At 47.2% G+C, this 9,549-nt stretch overlaps 1 protein-coding gene across 1 annotated transcript in view; it reads left to right on the top strand.

The window, feature by feature from the left end:
* The window catches only part of ATIC (5-aminoimidazole-4-carboxamide ribonucleotide formyltransferase/IMP cyclohydrolase), a gene marked incomplete at its 5' end in the record, with an annotated part of 24,214 nt that extends 19,620 nt beyond the window's left edge, over positions 1 to 4,594 (top strand). The window contains 3 exons of the mRNA XM_019473619.1: positions 1,866 to 2,048; positions 3,602 to 3,757; positions 4,249 to 4,594. Coding sequence (XP_019329164.1) covers positions 1,866 to 2,048; positions 3,602 to 3,757; positions 4,249 to 4,368 — 459 coding nt within the window. The remainder of the gene's footprint in view (positions 1 to 1,865; positions 2,049 to 3,601; positions 3,758 to 4,248) is intronic.
* Between the last annotated feature and the right edge of the window lie 4,955 nt (positions 4,595 to 9,549).

Genomic DNA, 9,549 nt, shown 5'->3' with positions numbered 1-9,549 from the left:
TTGCAGAAGATGGCAGACAGAGGGGGTGTGTTGGGGGGGGGGGGAGGGAAGGGGAAGGTGTCACTAAGCCATGAGAAACTCTGCAATATTTAGTATTTATGATAATACTAATATCCTTGTGGGTTTATTAAGTACTGATGACTTCAGTTATAGCTGAGCAGTTGATATTAGATAGCAGCCCAAGTCTTTCATTTGCTCCTTGGGGGAATAGTATCCAGCAGCATGTTTTATGGTTCTGGTAAGAGGTGAAGTCACTGTGTCTCGATGAATGAGAAGACAAATGATTCATTCCTCTGAGGGCAGCCTTTGACTTACGGCTTTACCATCTGTTTTAGTCTGAGCTGGAAACTCTGAGGCATTGGCCAGAACTGCTAGCCTCAACACAGTGTCCATGGAGCAGTCCCCCACGTGAAGAGTCTGGTGAACAGTTCAGCTGTGGCTTCATAGGCAGAGGAAATTATGGGAGAGAGACTTGTTTTCCATCAGATCTCTGGTTTGAAATGGCTGGAGCTCTCTTTGGAAGGCAGGACCCACAGCTCTGAAAGCCATGGAGAAAAGTTACCAGCCTGAGTTTGACAGCCATGGTGGCTAGGTCTGGCCTTTGTGTGCCTGGCATACTGTCTTGGCAGAGGCAAAGCTAAGGGACAGCAGACAGTCTGGAGCCCAAGAGACCTCAGCTCAGTCCCTTGCGCTTGCCAGTTGTGACTGCAGGCAGACCATATCTGCAGGGGTGGTTCTGCCAGCATCCAGTAACCAAGATGTCTCCAGCCATGTTCAATTTTCAGTGGTGTCAGCACCTAAGAGTTGCCTTTGTCTCCAGTGCAAGTTTGCACCAGCCCAGACGGGATGCAAGAGCTTGTTTGCATTGTGCATTGAACCATGACAAATGGCTTGCAGAGTTACCTAACCACCAGACTCCAAAGAGTCTCTACATATTTTAATCTATAGTGTACCTGAAAAAATTGACAGAGGTTGAATGTGTCTGATGAGAACTCCAAAGAAAGTGGTCTGAAAAAAGCAAATGGAAACTGAGCAAGTACCATATTTTCATAGAAGCTTCCTTGAGGAAAAAAAAAAAATGCCTTTTGGATTTTGCTTCCGGAAGCATTAGGTCTGTTTGATATCAAGCACAAGTGCTATTAAATAAGGTTAGCAGCAGCAATTTTTAAAATCCTGGACTCTGGCAGATGGCAGAGTAGGAAATGTGTTGGTAGCTCCAGGGCCTTGGTAATTCATGCGATGTAATGGTCCTATTGGCCAGCCTTCCTGATTGAGCAGTGGATTTACTTTCTTATCAGCCTTGACAGACAAACTGCCCTGTAATCCACCAGATAACACAGGTGGTCTGTTTAAGCTGTGTATGCCTGGCCCACCAGGAGAGATTATGGTGTTTGGGTGACCCAGGCTCAGACTTTAATCCTCTAACCAAAGTGCCCTTTCCAAGAACAGGTAGGCAGCCTATCATCTCTTAGCAGTCACATTTGTTTCTACAACCAACAGGACTTTGTTTTGCCTTAAACAAAAGCCATAATTGTATCACTCTCCTGAGGTTAATGGTTTGACTCTGATGACTGGGGCTATGTTATTTAGAAGGATGAAAGAATGTAGTGTCCTCAGAGTGACTGCCAGCTCAGCAGAGCCATGGAAGTTAGCAGTGCAGAGAGCTGTCCCTATAACCAATTTACAGGATTGGGGATGCAGGTATTTTCAAAGTTTTCCTTGCTAATTACCTACACTCTTTCTCTGCTTCAGTGAGGAGCAGCTAATTTGTGGGAGGTCTTTCCTAATTGCTTGGCTGGAATGCAGCTCTGATTGTGATCTCTGTGCAGCAAGGCGTGATTGTGCTTTGTATCTATATGCTTCAGGTCATAGGTATTGGAGCTGGTCAGCAGTCCCGGATCCACTGCACACGTCTGGCTGGTGACAAGGCAAACAACTGGTGGCTCCGGCACCACCCGCGTGTGCTCTCCATGAAGTTCAAAGCAGGTGTGAAGAGAGCAGAGATCTCCAACGCCATTGATCAGTATGTCACTGGGACCATTGGTGAGGTAAGGGCTGGCTGAAAGGTTTCCCTGGAGACTCCAGCTTCTGCGAAACAAAGCTGGAACTACTGCTTGAAATATCAGCTGTGGGTGCTAGGACCTGGCAACCGGGCCTTTTCTCATTCATCTCAGTTTTTCTTCCAGTTCCAGAAAACCCCAAGTCCTTTCATAGCTCACTTCAGAGCTGGTCAGACTGTTTCCTTTGGCATAAAATGACGCCCTTACCATTTCCACCTTCTTCCTATACTGAGCTGTTTCTGTGCTGGCTCCATGCTGAGGAGACATTTGTAAGGACTCGGGCAAGTCCTTACAAAGGACAAAGTCTTAAATTTGTAAGGACTTCAGGCAAGAGCGGGCTTGGTAGGTTACCACTTTTGGAACTGGTCAGCCTTTATAAAGGTAGTGATCTCTGTTAGGACAACAGATGCCAGCCACCTCTAACTCCATGTGAGTCGCTGAGTTCCCTTCGTGCCTCTGAAGGTCTGTAGCCAGCCAACAGGAAGCTGTAGATACCAGGATTTGGGTGTTTTGACTATGGCTTGAAATGTCCACAGATATTCTCTACAAGAAGCCTCCATGCTGGCTGTCAAACTGTTAGAGCCAGAGGTGATGGGTGCACTTGCAGGATTTGGTCTTTACGTAGTACTTAAGCCTGGCTTGAGCTTTGTGCCTGGGTGTCAGTAATAGATGATCCCAAAGAGCTGGGGGATCAGGTGGCCAGGGCCCAGGATGGTGACTTCCCTAAGGTCATTTAATGGCCCAGTGGCAAAGTGTCCTGATTCGCCCCTCTGATACTGCACCCACCACCTGGAACCTGGTGCTGGAACCTGCCCTGTGCTTTGGTGTGCAGCTTGGTTTCATCTGATAGTTCTCCCCAGCAGTAAGGAAGGGTTAAAGCTACAGTTAATGTTTCAACTCTCACTGCCCTGTCAAGGCAGCTGTCCTTCCCTTCTTGCATGGTGCTGTTTGCTTGTGTGGCATTTTGGATTCTCAGAATCCGTCTGACCTCCCTGTTACAAGCAGTAGTGAGACAAGAAAATAGTATGTCCTTTTTAAGTATCAAAGCCAAGAGCTAGATTGGGGACCTTGTGAATCATCTCTGTGAACAGTTGCTTGTTTAAGGGGGTAAGAACTGGAGCAGTTGCTATTTCAGAAGGTGAATCATAAACCAAGCTGCTGTCTGTCGTGTTAAGTCATCTACCAGATCCTGTTTGCGTGTGCTGGCATTTACACAGAGCAGCATACTGCAGGCAAGCCAAGCAGAGCATCTTGGAATTAAAGGGGGGGAGAAGGAATCCCTGAAGCCCTGGGGTGAGGAGAGGGAAGGAAAGGAGTTAAAAGAAGGCTAAAAGAGCCGATGGTGGTAATGTGTTCCCACCACCACTGGGGATTTTAAGATCCCTGGTACGAAGCTCCCAGCAGCAGAGCTGTGGGAGCAGAAAGCACAGCTGAGCTGGGTGTCAGAGGGATGCCGTCATCACTCATCCTTATGTGCTCCTGGCAGGGGACTGCCAGGAGCCCGTGCTTTGGGGCTGAGCTGGCTCTCTTTGTTCTTGCAGGATGAAGACCTGGTGAAATGGCAGGCAATGTTTGAAGAGGTGCCTGCGCAGTTAACAGAAGCGGAGAAGAAGCAGTGGATTGCCAAGCTGACTGCTGTCTCTCTCAGCTCCGATGCATTCTTCCCTTTTAGGGATAACGTTGACAGAGCTAAACGGGTAAGGTCATGGCAGGGCCAGGATGTCAGGGTGGCTCCAAGGAAACGTCTGCTCAGCCTGGGCTTTTCCTTTGAATTTTGTGCAGACTGCTGAGGAATGTCTCTGCTCTGCACTGCTGGCCAGAAGAGCGCATCCTGGGACGGATGTTTCCCGTGGTTACTGGTCTCACATGGATAGTAATTACCCAGCCATTGCTCAGTTTGTTGATTTGGGGTGAATAGAGGATTAAAGTTTAATAAACTGTTTAAGAATATCAAGACAAGGCCTATTGCTTCCAGAGGAACATTTTACACTTATTTCTGAGCTGTGGAGAGAACTGACTGCTTGCATGAGGAACTCCCCTGTGAATGGCTCTGGGCAATGGAAGCCTTTGTTTGTTCAACACTTAGTATCCTGGGATGTGGATGAAGGACTGGGGCTGCCAGCTCCTTTTCAGGGGGATTTTGGTTTTCAGTCCTCTAATCCTTCCACTTATCTCTGTCTTTGTTCAGAGCGGAGTACAGTTCATCGCTGCCCCATCTGGCTCGGCTGCTGACGAGGTTGTGATCGAAGCTTGCAATGAGCTGGGAATAACTCTCATTCACACCAATCTTCGGCTGTTTCATCACTGAGTTTGCCGTGGGCTGCTGTGGGTCCCTCTTTGGTCACAGTCTTACCAGCAGCAGTGACTAGAATATCACCAGCTTAATTGGGAGGCACCTGCAGTCTGTGCTTAGCAAGTGTTTGTAAGATCTGAAAATGAGATCTTTCCCTGCGTTAACAGAGAATGAAGGCGCAGGAAGTTGGCCTCCAATGTAGAAAATGTCTCTTTTGCAAATAAACATACGGTTCTTAGCTATGTGGAGTCTGGAGTCTTGTGTCATCCAAATACTGTGTCCTTGGGAAAAAGGTTTATTTTTGAGGTAAATTTTATGGTCCAGACTTCACTAATTCATTAGAAGGCCTATGGAATGGTATAAAAGCCTGGCTGATGCCCAACTTCTCAGTGAACTGATAAAAATCTGTGTTGCAACTGATGAACTGAGCTGCTTTTTTTTTTTTTTGGAGTGGGCAGGTAGTTTTCTCCAGGTGCTTCTAATCCATTATCCTCTTCCCTGTGAGGAGAGGGGAGTGGGTCCTTTGTGCAAGGCAGCCTCGGGTTCGGTGCTCTGAATCCTGCCCTAGACATGTGCTTTGGGCTGAGAGGCAGTGTCAGATTGCTTTCTCCAAGGTAAAAGACTCATTCCTGCGAGTTTGACATGCTTGTTCTCATACCGGGGAGTTCAATTCGGAGTTCATAGGCAGGCATCTGGGAAGCATCTTGCCTGAAGCCACTTCCCTTCTCCATTGTGCGAAATTTGCATTAAGCAGATTTGAACTCTGATTAGAAAAACAAAGCGAAAATCTGGAGCACAGTGAGATGAATAAAGTAACAGCCCAGACACGTTTCTGCTGGCAATCGCTGTGACCATTTCAAAGGGATTTTTTTGGTTCCATTTTATAAAATCTGTTCAGTTTTGGCAAGGAGCAGTCTGCAGTTTTGCAGTAAACACTTCTGTCGCGGCTCTGATCTCAGCTGGTGCAGAGCAGAAAGTCTGCATGTGTTCCCCTTGCTCCAGCAATAGCAGGGGCGCATAGGTAGGAGATGGACCTGGAAGAGGGGAAACTCAGGCTGTGTTCCTGGCTCTGCTGCTGACTTGCCATGACTGTGGGCACCCGTTTTTATGTGACCTGACTGCCTGTTTGATGCAGACTGGTTTGAACTGGGCAAGGCAAAGATACTTCCTGGGGGATGGGACTTGTTTAATAGATCATAATCCACATGCTGGTTTTACCTTAGTGCATTCATTCCATCCGTTCTATGTACACGTGCACCCCTTGCCCTCCTTGTGTCTTAGGCCCTGGGCACTGCCCAGGAATTCTGTGCGCCCAGCGCTGGCCTTGCTCTGGCCTGGAAGGGAGCAGTCTCCTCTCTTTTCTGATCTCTACAGTGGATTATTTTGTCTTTTCTGATCTCTGCAGTGGATTATTTCCAAGTGGCTGGATTAGGCAGGACAGGGTGGAGAGAATTCTACTTTTTGGGTCCAGATTAAGACAATAGTGCAAAATAAAAATGGTGCATTGGTTAATGGCTTGCCTGTTGGCTGCGCTAACCCCAGCCTGGCCCATCTGCCTGCTTTCTGTGCCGTTGCTTCCCATGGAGTGTTGGTGTAGGGAGTCTTCCCTGTTTTTCTTAGCTTATACTTTAAAAATTGGGTTTTGGATTCTTCCACTGTTCTTCTACTCCTTACACGTCTTTTCTGTCATGCTGTTTTGATTGTAGCTGGTACATACCATGCTGTGAGGTTCTCTCCGGAATCTGTTAGCCTGTTCTTTACCTGCATCTTCTAAAGCGTTGGCTAAAACAGAGACTGGTAATAAGCATCTGGCAGCTCCTGGTCTCATGTATTCCTGCTTATCATTTACCTTTTGTTTGCTGTCCTTGGGGCACTGTTTAATCTACTGATGGAAGTTAATAGGTACTAATCTTCCAGGTGAGATTTCTGCATGAGATGCTAGTAAATGTCTAACTAAGGGGATATCTATCTAGGACCTCTCTGCTGTGTTACTTGTGCTGAGCAACTTGCAATCTTCTAGGTACACAACATCTCACAGCATCCATAGAGGGATGCTTTTGCCTCCTGCTGTGCCTGTGGTAAGGTTAAAGGACGTACAGGGGTCATTCAGAATTGGGGAAAGGCACCTAAGTGTCCCATGTCCCAAGCAAAGTGTCCTTGACTACCCTGCCTCCCTTGTCTGACTAATGGCTGATAAAAAACCACTGGTCTAGTTCCAGGTGAGAGGTGACCTCATAGGAATGCCCTTTGGGGTGGCTTGTCACCTGGGCTGCAGCGACAATTTCACTAGCCTGAAGCCTTCCCCTTGAAGGAAATCGGCAGTGCGTGAAGCCTGGCACTTGACTGGCTCCTGTTTCGGGCACAGAGCCACAGATGTCCTTCTGGAAGGAGTATGCAGGTCTGGAAGCAACAGCTCCAACCGCTGCTCTGTGAGGTCAGGTCAGGAGCTGCTGTTTCTAAGCTGCTGAGAGATGCCCTAAAGGGGGGATCCAGTCCTTGCTGGTAGCAAGTCCCTGCTGACAATTGGTCTTAAGAGCTGTGAGCCTTCCCCCAGTGCAGCAGGCCAGATGAGTGGTTCTCTGTAAGAAAGGGCTGTGTTGGTCCGTAACGGTTCCTTATGAGGTATGCTGATCTCCTGCTAGTTGAATGAATTACTTCTCCCTTTGATATTTACAGTGATTAAAAGCAAACCGCGTAGCTCTGCTTAGTATCTGTTTCCCATAGGAAAGGGCATGTCTCTTCTCATGGGGGGGGATAGGTCTGCTCCCCTCAGTTGGTGCTTTTTGAAGAGCAGGCTGCTGACAGGCTGTTTTGCACTGTCACCATATGGCGCCTTGCCCCTGGCAGGTCCGGTGCTGGCAGAACAAGAACAGCTCCCAAAAGTGTGGAAGTAAACGAAGGGCAGGGAGGAATTATTCTCAGTCTTTGCTGTCAGCAGCAGCGGATTTTTCTTCTTTTTTTTTTCCTTCAGCCACTCCGTTCCTTGCTGGAATAGAGTCCTGACTCTGGTTATTCCTGTGCTCTAACCGAAGCTCTGCGTTAGCTTGAGAAGACAACCCATGTGGAGATGCGCCTCCACTTCTGGAGAAGAACAGCCAAGGGCTTAAATGCCACTGGGCTTGCTGTAGCTGTGAGCACCCTGTTTGGGAGTCCAGGGCGTCTGAAAGCTCCCTGCTAACAGAGGCAGATGCTCCCTTCATCCCCACCTGGGCAGCTGCCCCTGCTGTGAAGGTAACGTGGGTTGGACAACGTTAGTTGATCTTAGCGCTCAAGTGGACCATGGATATAAATCGAGCCTGTGTTTAAGGTCCAGCAGCTGTTCTGTTGCCATTTTATGCACTACGGCCTGGGTGAAGCATGGGAACCTTCAAAAACCTTGGCTCCTTTTGTCACTGATTGTTTCTAGAAGGAAAGACTTGTGGCTGATACTTTGGACCTCACAACTTTCTACTGCCTCTGTGCTGCGCTCTGCTAGTGCTTTTCAAATGTAACTGAAAATAAAAGCTTTAGCTGAATGATGAAATACCCAGCATTACACTAGTAAATGTTAAACAGAAATTGTCAGCAATGTACACACTCATGTTTTAAGGCATGGACAAACCTCGACAGAGAGCTTAGGCAAATGCATTGTTTAAATAATTTTATCCCGTAATGCTTACTGCGGGGAGGGGGGGTTGTTGCTGTTACACATAATGTGACATTAGAGAGAGGAGCTTAGGTGGACTATGACTCCCATTCAGCTGGGCAATTCCTGTGTGTCCGTGAAGTGAATTACTTAGTGGCAAAGTGACTAAGGAGGGATCTTTGCAATTGGTCTCTGGTCCAAAATATATAACCCTCACTGGGGAAGGACAAATTAATAGAAATCTAGTTTAAAAGGGAAGTATTTTTCTGCATGTCTGTCTGCCATTTTTAGTTCTTATGTATTTTAGATACTCATTTGGCTCTTGAACATTGGTGGGATAGAACTGATTTCTGCTGCAATCATTTTACTATTTGCAAATGTTTTGGTTGCTCTATAGATAGCAATCTGTGAAAACAACTGCCATGTGTGTTTCTCATGTCAAGAAGCCAAATTCTATTTTCATGCTATGCTTTATTCAATCCAGAGAAATCCATTGACTTCAGTAATACAGTGCTTTTGTAGCTAAGAGAGGAATGCGGCCTGAGGAATCATGACAGAACCTTTCATGTTCTGTATTTGCAAATGCTGTACAGGTTTTTGCAGCATTGGCAGCGCAAGCTAAAGGGACCTGTTGCTAGCTTTGTTCATCATAATCAAGACGGGCTTTGTTTCAAAAAAGGTTTTGAGGAGAATTTCATTCACCTCCCTCCCCACCCCACAAGGCAGAAGCACAGTAGACTTGAAAGCAGTCTTTGCCTGTAACACGCAGGCATAGACCCAGGTGCTGTCTGTCCCCCTCTGTCTTTTGAGGCATTCTGCAGAGGTAGCGGAAGCATTTCTATGACATTGTTGCAGCAGTGCCTGAGGGCATGCTCACTAGTACCTAAACAACCTCAGTTCTGGATTTTGTTATTTGAATTACCATGTTGCAAATGGAGATGGAATAGCTGAGAGTTGGAAGAAGGGTGTGATAGCCCCTCTATAAACCCTTTAGGTGGCCACAGGGTAAGTTATCCTCCATTGCAGAGGGCTGCACTGTGGTCTTCCCCAGGGGCAAGGCATAGGGCAGGGTCTCAGAGACCCAGCATCCATTTGGAGCTGTGGGGGAGTCACTGGGTCCAAGTACAGTTAAGCTTTGAACACATCCAACTTCAAGGGCATGGATGGCCTCGCTAATTTTGGCAACTCAGACACTGACAGCTTATTTGATTCCTGGCATTTAAGTGTCAGGCTGGATTGAGGACCATCTCTTTACCTCAGTTAATGTCCAAAGCAGGGAGTATTTTCCTTTCCCTCCCCCTTTTCTCTCCTCCACCTCTTCCCACAAAGCCAGCCTCTGCCTCCTGCAGCATGGCATACATACTCAGAGTGTCTCTGTGCTCTACTGGGGCAGGGAGTGCAGCTGGAAGTCTTTAATTAACAAACTGCTCTACAAAGATTCTCTTGAGGTTTACTTCAGGCTTCATTGGGGTGTTTGTTCCATCTTGTTTCAAGGCAGTATTACTCCAGCTCAGAAAAATAATCTTCATCCTAGATTCCATGGTAGCAAAGAGAATCACTTAAACTACATG

This window comes from Aptenodytes forsteri, unplaced genomic scaffold, assembly GCF_000699145.1.
Source record: "Aptenodytes forsteri isolate BGI_AS27 unplaced genomic scaffold, ASM69914v1 Scaffold264, whole genome shotgun sequence".
Taxonomy (NCBI): Eukaryota; Metazoa; Chordata; class Aves; order Sphenisciformes; family Spheniscidae; genus Aptenodytes; species Aptenodytes forsteri.
This window is presented reverse-complemented; position numbering and strand designations above follow the sequence as displayed.